Source organism: Callospermophilus lateralis, chromosome 15 (assembly GCF_048772815.1).
Source record: "Callospermophilus lateralis isolate mCalLat2 chromosome 15, mCalLat2.hap1, whole genome shotgun sequence".
NCBI lineage: Eukaryota > Metazoa > Chordata > Mammalia > Rodentia > Sciuridae > Callospermophilus > Callospermophilus lateralis.
Genome location: NC_135319.1, coordinates 33307462 through 33320929, shown reverse-complemented (window position 1 = coordinate 33320929; position 13468 = coordinate 33307462). Strand labels below are relative to the sequence as shown.

The window sequence follows — 13468 nt, the reverse complement described above, 5'->3', positions numbered from 1 at the left end:
GCTCCATTCAAGACATATGATGCACCTTAATATAGTTCAATAACTTTTGTCTAAGTGTCAATTTTCTTTGTAACACGACAGAGCCAGTGCTCACTGTCATGTAGGTCTAAAGACACATTATTAGTGAGCTGAATGATCTGATATCAGTTGAGGGACTGTGGAGGGAGGAGATACAGTTTTGAAATTTTTTAAAGTGTAGCTTTTCAAAAGATATCATTGAAGATCAGATGCCAGGTCATGACTGTTACTCCTGTTTCTATCATGTCAGTTTTGCAAGTTTCCTGTTATGAATGGCACCAACCCCAAGCCCACTCCCCTCATCCCACACATAACTGTACTTTTCCAGGAATAATTTAAGGATCCTGGAGGAAGGGAGGCTAATGAGCTAAGAGGTAAACAAATTTTTAAAAAGTGATAACGTACATTTGAAAATCCCTTTGCAGATATATTTTGGAAACGGGAGTCAAAATAAATAAGGCAAATGTATACACTTAAAAATATATTCAGTTATCTACAGAAAAGGAGTGATCAGCAGAGCAGAGTATAACCATTGTGTTTTCAATAATTTTTGTAGGTTGGCTGTGGAACTCAGAGCACTTAACATCAGGGCCTGTTGATCATAAAGAAGCTGATTCCCTCCTGGTGGCTTATTTGAGCTGCTGTATAGGATATTTTTGCCATAATTTGTACCACCTGTGTCTGTCAGTTCCTTTCCACTTGCCTTCTCCATGACATTCTGGCTCATGTTTCTTCATAAAGCTCTAAGCCAGTTATTAATAACAGCCCAGTGAGCTCCTGATCCACCAAGAGTATAAGGTATTTTTCACCAGAAAGAGAGATCATTTTCTTGACTTTGGACTTTGCTTACTAAACCCCTGAACAGTAAGTGCTGTTTCTTTCTTTCTTTCTTTTTAAACTATAGCATTTTAAAATATTGGTGTAGAAGGAAAGTTAAGTTTGCTTCTGGTAGAAGAAGGTTAAGACTCACAAAGCCCCTTTCCATTTCCTGCATTTCAATATCTCAGCAAGTTTTATAAGGTGGATTATGAGAAATATTAATTGATTAGAATCTCATGCCTTTCATTTCCTTTCTGGCTAAATAAAAGCAGAAGAAGAAGCAAGGGATTAATAATACTACATATAAATTACTTGACTAAGCCCTGTGGCAGATTTGGTACTCCTGTCTCCTTGGTTTCCTCTCCAAACAGAATTTCACATAAAAGTTTCACATTTGAAAAGTAACATGAAGAGGCGGGGGTTGGAGGGAGGGGTTGGATGGCAGACATGGGCCCTTGTTGTTCCACATTCCAGGTTTGGGTGAGAGAGGGTGCTGTCTCTTTGCATGGGGCCATTGCTTCCTTGCTTTTTAGCCAAAGGCTTTGTGTCTGCAGTCTTATTTTATAACCACTGCTTCTGAGAGTCCTGCAAAGCAGGTCACTGTGCTTGGAAAAGAGAGTCCTAGAGTCCAGAGAGACAGACACCGTGTTTGCTCCTTGTGAGCAGAGCTGAAACCTGACACCGCAGTCCTTCTGCAGGACCACAAACTAGCATAGCTTTCTACTTTGCTTATATATGTTCAGTTCCTAAACATGTGCCTCAGGCTTCCAGATAGAATGTGTAAGGGAGGTATTATAATGACTTGGAATGGGGCATATACGTTCCTGGTTTGGACCACTTATAAGTTGTATGATGGCAAGCAGAAATCAATTACTCTGAGTTCCAGTGTCCACCATCATGAAATGGGAATAATTACCTATTTTATTGGGTTGTCCACTTTACTCATAATGTATGTAAGTGGCCAAGTATAGCGAAAGCTACCTTAAAGTTATTTATAGACTCCTCCTTCAAAATTTTCTTAAATCTTCCTGATCATCTCTTATTTGTTTCATATTCAAACTCATAAGCCATGCTATACAGAGGATGGGTGGGTGGAAGATGGGGTATTAGCAGCTCAGGACATTAAGGCTACAATTAAGCTCAATGATGATAGGAAGCTCCAGAAACCTTTCAGAGAACAAGCTATTGCTTCCCAGAAACTTACCTGCTCTGTTATAATCAGCATTCTAAAGTTTTTCTTTTAGTTACTGTGCTTCTATGGTTCCAAAAGACTGGTTCCTGCCTCGCCAAATTTGATTCCATTCTGTGTCTAACTAGGACAGAAAGGAAAGTTGTCTCCGAGGTACCTGCTTCTCGCGGTTACCCTGCGAATCAGGAGATAAGAGATTTGTATTTTCCTCTGTAAGCTTTCATTTTGCAAAGACACACTTATTTCCTACTATGTGAAAGATACAGAGGTAGGCCAGGAAGGGGCTCATAGCCTTCTAATATGGAGAAAGAAGCCATTTTATTTACAACTCTGGTAAAGAGCCAGAATGGGCTTGCTCATGATTTGGTGTTTTTCACGGCCTCTCCCTGGGTGTCATCTTCAAAGTAACAACTTTGTGAGGCACAGAAGAACACTACCTCAATGTCATGCCTCATTCCCCCTGTCAAAAAGAAAAAAAAAAATGATTGAGCACCCACTTTGTTGGAAGCCCCTTCTTTTCTAAAGGAGGGCATAGTCTTTGATTGAAACTTGATATTTTGTTCTTTAAGCCATCTACTTTCTCAACTAAGCTTGACTTAACCTGAAATCCAGCTGGTTTGAAGAATCATTTCTGTACCTAGAAAGCATTAAAAGATGGCAGCCATGAATCTCTGCAGAAGGGTATGTGGTATATGCCCAGGAGACAGTTGAAGAGGTTTTGCCAAATGATCTTGAGAACTCAAACGTGTTCAGAGATTCTCTACTCTCTGTTCCTTGACCCCAAACCAGGGAGTACACTTCTAATAGCTGAGTTCTGAAGATGAAACCCCCACCAATCTAACAAATCCCACCCCCCCATTCCCATTTCTGTCTCTTCATATCTCTTGTAAGACAGATTTGGTTGGTGCCCCTGTGTTGGGGTTCTGTCAGAAAACCTCTGTTCCTCAGTCAGGGCTCTGGGCATTTCGTATGGCTTTGCTACAGCTGTGATTCACTGAGAGGGTTGGGAAATTTGCACAGATAAGTTTGATAACATTGCGTTTATTTTGATACCAGAATATCTCTAAATGTCATGTGCCCATAACTGAGTAATTCATGCATTTTAGGGGCAATGCACAATCTATTTCTGGTGGGAATATGGCAGGTGAAAATCTCAGCCTGCAGGACTCCTAGTTGTTGATGATTAAGGGGATACTTTTGTTCATATATCGAAAAATAGTTCATGTTAGGCCCAGAGCATTGACTTGAAACATTTGAAGCATGGCCATAGATGGCTTGGGAAAGTCAAAACTGATAGGCATTGACATGGAAAAAATGTGAGAGATTCAGTCTGAGAGATGAGAAACAGTGATTCCAGTCCTGCCTTCCCCTGGAGCCTATAGGCAGTCAGGCGACTCTTTTGAGTACAACTAGGCAGGCCAGTGCTCTGCTGCTTCCGACTATGTATTTGTCACAATTTCCGAGGGCTTTCCATATCTTAAGGATTGTTGGTTTCCACTCAACAGTCTGAGTTGCTCCATCCTTCATCACAGTTGGCTGACTCTGCTGCTCCCTTAAAGCACTGTATATGGATTAGCAGGCAGCATGCTGGGCTCCTGGCTTGAGTTCTTACTAGTGCTGTGAAACTACAATGGCTGAGGCTGTGGGCTCTGGATGCAAACACATCTCCATCCAAATCCTTGGTCACCTCTTGCTACATGTGTGATAGGACATTTGGATAGAATGGCTAACTCTCTGGGCTTAGGTCTTTTGATTAAGGAAGCAGAGGTATTAAAAACCCACCTCATGAAGTTTTATGAAATGGAAATCAAAGTGGGTATGGGCTTAACTTTAGTTTTGAATTAAAACCTTTCAGATCCATGCAAGTCAAATGTTGCCATCTCTGCTCTCTGGATGAAGTAGCTTCTGAGGTCAAGTGCCTTGTCCAAGGCTGCAGAGCTAACAGTGCAAAAGCCAGGATCTAAAAGCAGTTCCATACGGCTCCAGATCCTACATTCTCTCCCCCTCCCACCTTGAGGATTGACCATCTGGGACAAAACATTCAAAATTTATTTTGACAAGTTTTTTCCTTATGACCTTGACCTGCCAATTTTTCCAGTTTTAGTTTGTGATTTACTTTATTCCGAACTTTCTGTTCTTACATTGGCTGGAATCAATGATGTTGGGAGATGGTAGACTCTTTCCCAATAGCCAAGTCTGATGAAACACAGAATCTAATTTATCATGAATGTAAATATTTGCCAATAGGTGTATTTTGCTAACTCTTTGTGACCTCTATATGTCTCTGGGCCTCATTTGCTAAATGAGAAGTTTGTGAAAGATCAAATGTCATTTCTGTTGCCAACATTTCTTTTTTTACTTCAAATTTTACTATGGTTTCTCTTAGCTGGAGAAAGGAAAATAACCTTGGTATCATTTCTAATCAGGAAACAAAGTATAAAAATTAGGGCTGCAATCATTCAAATACATATGCTGTTTGTTTATTCTCATTCAAGCTTTCTCTCATACAAGGATCATGGCACTGGTAAATAAATTTCTCAGAGTCATATTAAAATTTTCTTTCTGATATAATTCAGCTCTGGGCACAATTTAATGGCACTTTGATTAGTTCAGAAAATGAAACTTGAACTAAATGTCAGAGACATAGAACACTCAGAATCCATTTACCATTGAATATGCATATTTTTCAACAAACTCCCAATTTACTCGAATTTGAGGAACTTAATGAGGGAACATCTTCATTATGCTATAGGAGCAGTGGCCATCCCAGAAGGACACTCCCATCCTGAATCCGTGCAGGTCCTCTGCCACATTGTTGTTGCCTTCCAACAACTTGACTTAGTTTCTAAATTCAAGCAAAAAAAACAAGAAAAGCAACAGCATCAACAAAATTTTCCTATGATTTCACAAGTTTCAAGAAGACAATTTTATTGAACATAATCTTTATGGGAAAGGGAGACATGTTCCAAGTGGAGATAAGATGAAAGCACTTGACACTGGGGTTTTATTTTTACTTTTACATATATGTTTTTCTTGTTGTGATTGTCATTTGAACAAAATGAACTTTCAGTTTTCCAAAAAATCTTCTACCTTAAGTGCAGCTTTTAAGTTGATTCTAGCCTAGAAGTAATTATTGCCAGAGACTGTGACTAGGATTCAGGATGGACAAGCCTGTTCCCAACTTCTAGAAAGACAGCAATTGTCCATGGTGTAGTGCATGGAAATGGATAAAACATAGTGTTGTAACTGGACATTTGTTATAGAAAAATGGGAAATAAATTCTGAGGTGGTTGGAATGGATCCCAAAGGAGGTAACGTTGAGAATGAAAAGATGAGTAGAAGTTTGACAGATCTGTGTGTTTAAATGCTTAAAAAAAAAAAAAAAAGCTTGAGAATGATTCATTCAAGGGGTATAGTTTAGTAGGTAGCAGGCTAGAATGTAATTAACAATATTACCAATGCTTAGTAATTGCTTGCTTTCTAGGCAGAAGTATTATCTCATTTAATTCTTTCATTATCCTATGAAATTGGACTTTTGTCATCCTCATTTTAAACAAGTTCTAAGAAATGGACAGTTAATATAACTTGCCAAAGATCTCATGATAAGTGGCACACCTGAGCTTCAAAACTTAGTTTGATTCTGGACCTTTATTCAGTTCCTGGGAGCATTCTCATTGTGTCTAGTTAATTTTCAGAGGATTCATGGGAGAAACTTGTCAGGTGTAAGTTCACTAGTGGTTATAAATAAGAGCAAAAACATCAATAACAAACAATAATAAATTAGATAATACAAATAGAAAACAAGAAACTACTTTTAGTTAACCTTGTTGCTAGATAGTGAACTTGTAGCTGTGGTCTAGGGGATGTCCCAGGGACAAAATGCAGACTGTTTTCATGTGAATAAATTAATGGCTCACTGTTATAAAGATGTTCTGTCAAATTCTAAAACCTCTGGGCCCAGAGAGGTCATTGTTTGACAATCCATCCATTGTTCAACAATCAGTTCACATTTACAGAAAACAGCCAGGACCAAAGAAGAAGAGTGGGTATTAATTATGTGGATCGTTCCTTTTCACTGCGATCAATTTCCATTGTATTACAGTTTCTTTCCAAAGTAACCTCATTCGAAAAAAGAAAATATTTTTGTAATGTAACATATACCATTAAGACTATAAACTTGAACTCAGTGAAAAGTATTATTCTTTTGATTGCAAAAGAGATTTTCCTAAGTATGTTCTGTTCTTTGTCTTGACCAAAAGTCCACATCTGATAAAGGGACATGGTAAGGATGGAAAGAAATGGAGAAAAGGAAACTTTTATATGATAAGTGTTGTCATTGTTGTTTGTTTTGCCCCCAGGAGATCAAGCCATTTAGAAAACATACTATTCTTGTAGTCCCAGGAGTTGGGACTGATTTGGGAAACATTTTAATACAAAAATAATAAGATAATAAAGCTTTCAAAGGCAAGGGCTGGTGGCCGAGTGAGGAACAAGGAATACCATGAAGTCCAGCTCCTAGAAACCTTTGCTACTCTCCACCTGTCTACCTGTCTAGCTTACTGTCTAGCTTACTGTGTGAGATGTCACTACTCAGCTGTCCAATAAACAATGAACAGGTCAATTTGAATTAGATTATTTGAACCTAAATCTTCATGAAGTTAAGAAAAAAGTAAAGTTTTAAAAACTAGATGAGAGATTCTACTTTCAATACGACCTTCTATAAAATAATGAACTGGGCCAGAGTATGTGGCATTCCCTGTGATCTCAGCTACTCTGAAGGCTGAACAATGAAGAATGCAAGTCCAAGTTCAGCCTGGGCAATTTAGGGAGACCCTGTCTCAAAATAAATAGTAAAAAGAACTGGGTTGGTAGTTCAATGGTAAAGTACCCCTCGGTTCAATCCCCAGTGCCTAAATAAATAAGTAAAATAATAAATTGACTCACAGTGGCCTCAGGAAATGAGGAAAAGAGAGGGAGCCACATTCAAATGAGAGGGGAAAATGTGATCATGTGAAGTTTCAGTATAAGGTACACTTGGCCCAGAATAACCAAGCATGTTATAGCAGAAATTGAAAGTCATGTCACTTAGATGTATTTTATTTTTATGTTTATTTATTTTTATTTTTTTTGGTACTAGAGATTGAACTCAGGGCCTTGCACATGAGTGCTCTACCACTGAGCTACACCCACATGCCCTTTTATTTTCTTTTGAGACAGGGTCTCCCTGTGTTTCCCAGGATAGCCTGAACTTTGTTATCCTCTTGCCTCAGCCTCTTGAGTACCCGGGATTACAGGTATGGACCACAACTATGGTCCATACCTGTAATTAACTATGATGTTAAAATTCTGCATCCAAGATGAAACCAATGTCTTGAGAGATTCACATTTAATAAGTTCTAACATAGTTTTTAAAGTCTTCTAATTTGTTTGAACTCTATGCATATTTTTGGTGCATATTTTATTAGATAAAAACACTAGGAAATTTTTTTTTTCTTCTGAAAATTTCTGCTATTAAATAGCTTCCCTTACGGAAAGAATTTCCCTTACATCCTGAAGAAATACCACTTGATTACTGAGATGCTAGCTGTCAGAATGAATGTAAATCAAAGTATTGGTCTGGGGCTGTAGCTCAGTGGCAGAGCACTTGCTTAGCATGTGTGAGGCACTGGGTTTGATCCTCAGCACCACATAAAAACAAACAAACAAACAAACAAACAAACAGATAAATAAATAAATAAAAGGCTTGCTGTCCATCTACAAGTACAAAAAAATTTTTTTAAAGAGTATTGTGATACTTACAATTTTAATCATCAGTAAAATCTGTGTTTGTTAACAAATTTGGAATGATTTAAACTTGTGCTTTCCAATGATTCATACGTAGTAACAAGGGGAAGAACCAAACAGGAATTACCCAAATTCCTGTTTTTAATGAGCATTTCGAATGAGGCAGGAATGTGTCCTTCAGTGAAAGATTTGTGTTGTTGAGCATATAAATTACACATTCTCATTAAAATGTTCCATTGACAAATGTAATTTTTATTTGATTCACGTTTGTTAAAATAATTGCTTAGAGAAAGTTTCAATCAGGATAAATTACTTTTAAATAAATGGAGAGGAGCCGAATGTGGTAGCAAACACCTGCAATCTGGAGGCTGAGACAGGAAGATGACAAGTTCTAGTCCAGCCTCAGCAACTTAGAGATCCTGTCTCAAAATAAAACATAAAAGGACTGGGGGTGTGGCTCAATGGCTTAATCACCCGTGGGTTCAATCTCTGGTAGCAAAAAATAAATAAAAAATTAAAAAAATAAATATATGAAGAGGGAAGAAGACCAGGAGCAATAGGACCACTTTCTGTAGTTTCTGATATAATAGAGACAACCACCTTCTAAAAGAAAGGGCATGAGGAATAGGAACAGCTTCACCCAACCTTAACTGCTATGATCATACTGATGTTTGTATGTATTTCTCTCCTCTCTTTTAAAAATTATTATTTCTATTATGAAGAGCACATAAAACTTCTACCCTCAGTTTAACAAACAGTTGAAAGTGATTGCCAGGGTAGCCATACAGAATAAGAAATGAAGCTCCAGCCTTTCCCTTCCCCTGCCCTCACTTAGGAACCATGATCCTGATTTTATGGCCACCAATCTTGTTTTTTTTCTTGATAATTTACCATTGATACTATGGAAACTCAGACATACACCCCTGAACCATGCCCTTTAACTTGTTTTTCTACTTTATACAAAAGTACTTAAGTGGTGGTGTTTTCTCTTGTTCCTTGCTTTTAAAAAACACAATAGTATGTTTGTGAGATTCCTGTTTTGTAGCCATAGTTTAATTTTCATTACTGTGTAATATTTCATTGTGTGACTATGCTGCAGTTTACCTACATACTAATAGGCACTTGGGTTTTTTCCAAGTTGAAGATATTATGAATGATGTTTGGATGTGTGTCCTGGTACAGATAGCCTGATGTTACTTTAGAGGTTGTACTTAGCAGTGTAATGGGTGGCCATAAGTATGAGTTATAATCACACTTAAATATTTTCTAAGTAGCATTTACATGATCTTATTTGATAATAATCATCATTTGAATGGACAATGATATTCCATTTGTGGTGAACTCATAGTTTATTTAGCCAGTTTTCTTATTGTTGCTTTTAATTTTTTTCCTATAATGAAAATGACACAGTGGATATGCCTGATGGATATGATGTATGTGTTTATCTTGTAATAATCTTAAGTTTATGACTTATTATTCACTTACTCAATTATGTCTTATCTACTTTTCTATGTGTATAATGTTACAGATTAAGCATTACTAATCCAAAAACCTCAAATCCAAAATGCTCCAAAGTGTGAAACTTTTTGAACACCAACGTGACACCAATAGAACATTCCACACTTGACCTCATACAATGGGTTGCAGTCAAACCACAGGTGCACTAAAAATATTGTATGAAATTACATTTCAGGTTATGAAACATAAGTGAATGTCTAGTTTAGACCTGGGTCCCATCCCTAAGATATATCATTCTGTATATACAACAATTCCAAATCTGGAAAACTCAGAAATCTGCAACACTTTTGGTCCCAATCATTTAGGATCAGGATTATTCAATCTGTACTTCAATTGATTAAAAAATTTAATTAAATTAAAAAAAAAGTCTTACCAGGAAAGGGTGTGGTGGTGGGGGGGGGGCAGGGCAAGGCAAAAAAGACTGCAGTGAAGGCTTTTGAACACAAAGTCTTTATATTTAAGACATGCCATTCCTGTTACCAGCTCAGTTTAGACTTATTTTGCTCTATTCAACACAGAAATGATGAAGAGGGAAGCAACACCATGGGAATGAGGCTTTACTGAGCATAAAAAGAGTAGCACAGGGGTTTAGGTTTCCAGGTGCACTCTTGTGGAAGCAAGGGTGGGCTTATACAGACAAAAAGGTGGGCTCCTGCAGGCACATGTCTTATCAGTTCTTTGTTCTCAGCACTGGGAGCAGCACTTGACACTGGGGATCTGCTCCTGTGCACTGGGTCTTCTGCAATAGGATGGGAAGAAACAGATGAGGTGCCAATAACCCCTACTCCAGGAAGGTCATATAGAGGTCAAGTTCAGGCATACTGCTCTTGTGGGGATTGTGGGAAAGTGTGGATGAGGAATCAACAGGTCCTGAACCTGGTCATTGGTGGAAACATGTTTTTTGAAAGAAGCTTGTGTTAGGCAGGAGGTTGGGGAATGGGGCCCTCCCAGCTCTGTCTCAATTAGCATAGATTAGCCAAAGGAGAATTACGTGGTTGAGGGATATAGCAGTCATGTTTTAAAGACTGTTGTTATAAACTCACTCTTCCATTTTTTAATTTCTGAAAGTGATACAAAATCCTAAAACTATAATACTTAAAAATCAGTCATACAATCTGATGAGTTATTTACTCTCTTACATACAGAAGTTTTTTGTTTGTTTGTTTGTTTGTTTTTAGTGTTGTTTTGCCATGAAGATATTGAAGCATTTGTTTTAAAATATTTTTTTAGGAACTCTTTTCTTTAAAAATTGTGAATGTTTGCCCTGCCAGGAAAACTCTAGAGTCAGCTGAATGTTTCTATTAAATGTTCAGGTTTTAGCCATACAGTCTGATGAAATGAAATTAAAATGTCACATTTTTTCTAAAGCCCACTCTTCAACATCTCCTTCCTGTCTACTTTTGAAAGTTATTTTAGAGTTTCTGCAGGCAGGCTCCCCACCCCTCCGCTACCTCCACTACCTCAAGGTCCAATTAAACCCTTTAATGTGCTTTGACACAGGAGCCAAGGTTGCTAGGAGACCACCTGTGCTGAATGTACTGGGCCTAGCAAGAGCAGACTGAGGGAGGAAAAAAAAAAAAAAAAAACCAAGGAGCTGTGCTACCTATCATTACCTGGGATTAATTCAGGTGAGTTTAATTCAGAGACATGGAGGAAATGAAGCATTTGATGTCCTATTCAGTGACCAAAACATGAAGGAGGAACTTGAGGAAAGGTCAAAGAAGGAAAGACTTTTTATTGTTGTTTTTAATTTTGGGCTAATGACATGGCTCAGTGGTAGAGCACTTGCCCAGTAGGTGGGAGGTCCTGGGTGTGATCCCAAACACTAGGGAAAGATTTTTTTTTTTTTTTTTTTTTTGGTCATTACCTACCTTTTCCATGTCTTCAAATCATCATTTCCTGGTAATACCAACTGTACAAGCTAGAGGAATGGCAACTTCACAAATTCCAATAAAATGCTTAAGTGATAAATAACTGAAGATCTTTCATAAGTAAACTGCTAATGATGTGAAAAGAGCTATTTCTCTTCTTTAGAATGAAAGGAAGTTTAGCATTTGTCATATAGACCAACCATGATGACATGACATGGTGAAAGTGATATGGGGGAAAATATTTTAATTCATGTTTGGTTACAAATAGGTACGAAGTATTCCCTAGAAGACGTACCTTCATCACTGTATTTTAATAATGCAAATATTAGGTTGAGTGGAAAGAATCTGGATTATGAATGTGTTCACTTGTGGATACTTTTCTCTTTTTTCCCCTAGGGAGCAGGAAAATTCTGAATATGACTGGAAAAAGCTGGATATTAATTTCTACTACTGCCCCCCAAAGTCTGGAAGATGAAATTGTGGGGAGACTTCTAAAAATTCTGTTTGTTTTATTTGTTGACCTAATGTCTATTATGTATGTTGTTATAACTTCTTAGAAAGCTGACTTTACATGTGCATTTCAAATTAAATTCCAGTGAATAAAGATTTGTTTTAATATGTTGAGTGATTTTTAATTTGATAACATCACCAATTCATTCTAGAAGCCAACAGAATATTACAATAAAAACAACATTTGCATTCGTCAGTATTGTATGGTTTATAAATAAAGTTCACAACGATTGAATTGGAAGTTCTTCCCTCAAAATCAACACTACTGAGTTATAAGACTTCTTGATTTTTAAACAATGTTTTTATTTAGTATATTGACTAAAATTTGTAGGTCATATTATAAGTGTAGTTGATTTTTAAGGATCTATGCCTATGTGAAATTTTATATTTTTCTATTTTAATGCACCACACATAACATCCCAGAAGCCCAGTTTTGACATACAAAACGATAGCTTGTGTTCATTTTCTTATATACCTGCTTCATTAGTTTGTAGGTAGATTGTTTTTCTTAACCTTGGGAAATTAAAAGAGAGAAATATTTCTACCAAGAAAGACTTAAGAGTTTGAAATGGAAATATTTAAAATAGATTCTTTTAGGAAAACAGGACATATAAGCAAAGAGAGGGGAAAAAGTGGAGGGCCTGTGCTATCATCCTATTTGGAACTACATGTGCATTGTATGCCATAGAAGGCTTACCATAATCCTGGGGGACAGGTGTGTGTTGTCCCCATTTTACCCGTGAAGAAACCAAATCTCAGGGGGATTATGCCAGATTGAGTCCATAAGCAGGAATTGGAAGACCTAGGTCTTGAGCCTTCCCAATCTATGGTATCAGATTCCCTCCAGAGGAAAACAGTAACATGTTACTAAAATAATATGATTAAAAACTAGAGTTTAATCCTTTTTTATTAATAATAATGCTCCATTTATGTCCCTATTGCTGCATTTAATATTGCCCATGATTATTTTCTTATTCCACATTTAAAAACCTTTTATCAAGAGGAAAGATTAAGAACCAGGGGTACAGCTCAGTGGTAGAGCACTTGCAGAGCATAAGTCAAGTGCTGGGTTTACACCCATCATTGAAAAAAAAATGTTTACATTTTTCTCATGCCTAATCTGAAAAAATTCATTCTATTGCCTTGTTTTCTTAATTCTCTCAGTTTTAGAATATAACTGTTGGATTGTTTTTTTAAGCTTTTGAAAAACAAGGTCTCTCTGTCCTTTAGATTTTTTTTTTTTTTTTTTTTTTTTTTTTTTTTTTTTTTGGTGATCCTGGGGCTCTCTACCACCAAGCTATAACCCATGTCCTTCTTGTTCTTTTATTTTGAGACAGGGTCTTGCTAAGTTGCTTAGTATGGCCTTGAACTTGCAATCTTCTTGCCTCAGCCTCCTAGTTGCTGGGATTACTGGTGTATGCTATCGCACTTGGCTCACTTTTTTATTTTTATATTGGACACACACACTTAACAAAATTCTAATTTCTTCCATGTGATGACTGTCTTCTCAGATTTGGCCCAATCATTAATGCAAGGTTTCACGAGGACCTAATGAAGTGTGGAAGGAATCGGACCTTTGAGACATATTCCTTAACTGATTCTTAACTTTTCAGTGGTACTGGGTATTTAAACATACACCAAATAGAGACAAACTGAGCATTAATTGAAAATTGTAACAGCACTCATTAATTTGTGAAGCACTAAGTGACAAAGGTTGTAAATAGTCTAATGTTTTAGGTATCCACTTGATTTAAATTAC

At 37.1% G+C, this 13468-nt stretch overlaps 1 protein-coding gene across 1 annotated transcript; it reads left to right on the top strand.

The window, feature by feature from the left end:
• Window positions 1-789: 789 nt before the first annotated feature.
• Mrln (myoregulin) lies at window positions 790-11815 on the top strand. Its single transcript, XM_076835072.1, has 3 exons — window positions 790-882; window positions 10829-10956; window positions 11596-11815. Exon 3 carries the CDS (start codon window positions 11616-11618, stop codon window positions 11754-11756), a length of 141 nt encoding a protein of 46 aa, XP_076691187.1. The 5' UTR covers window positions 790-882; window positions 10829-10956; window positions 11596-11615; the 3' UTR covers window positions 11757-11815.
• The last annotated feature ends 1653 nt before the right edge of the window (window positions 11816-13468 follow it).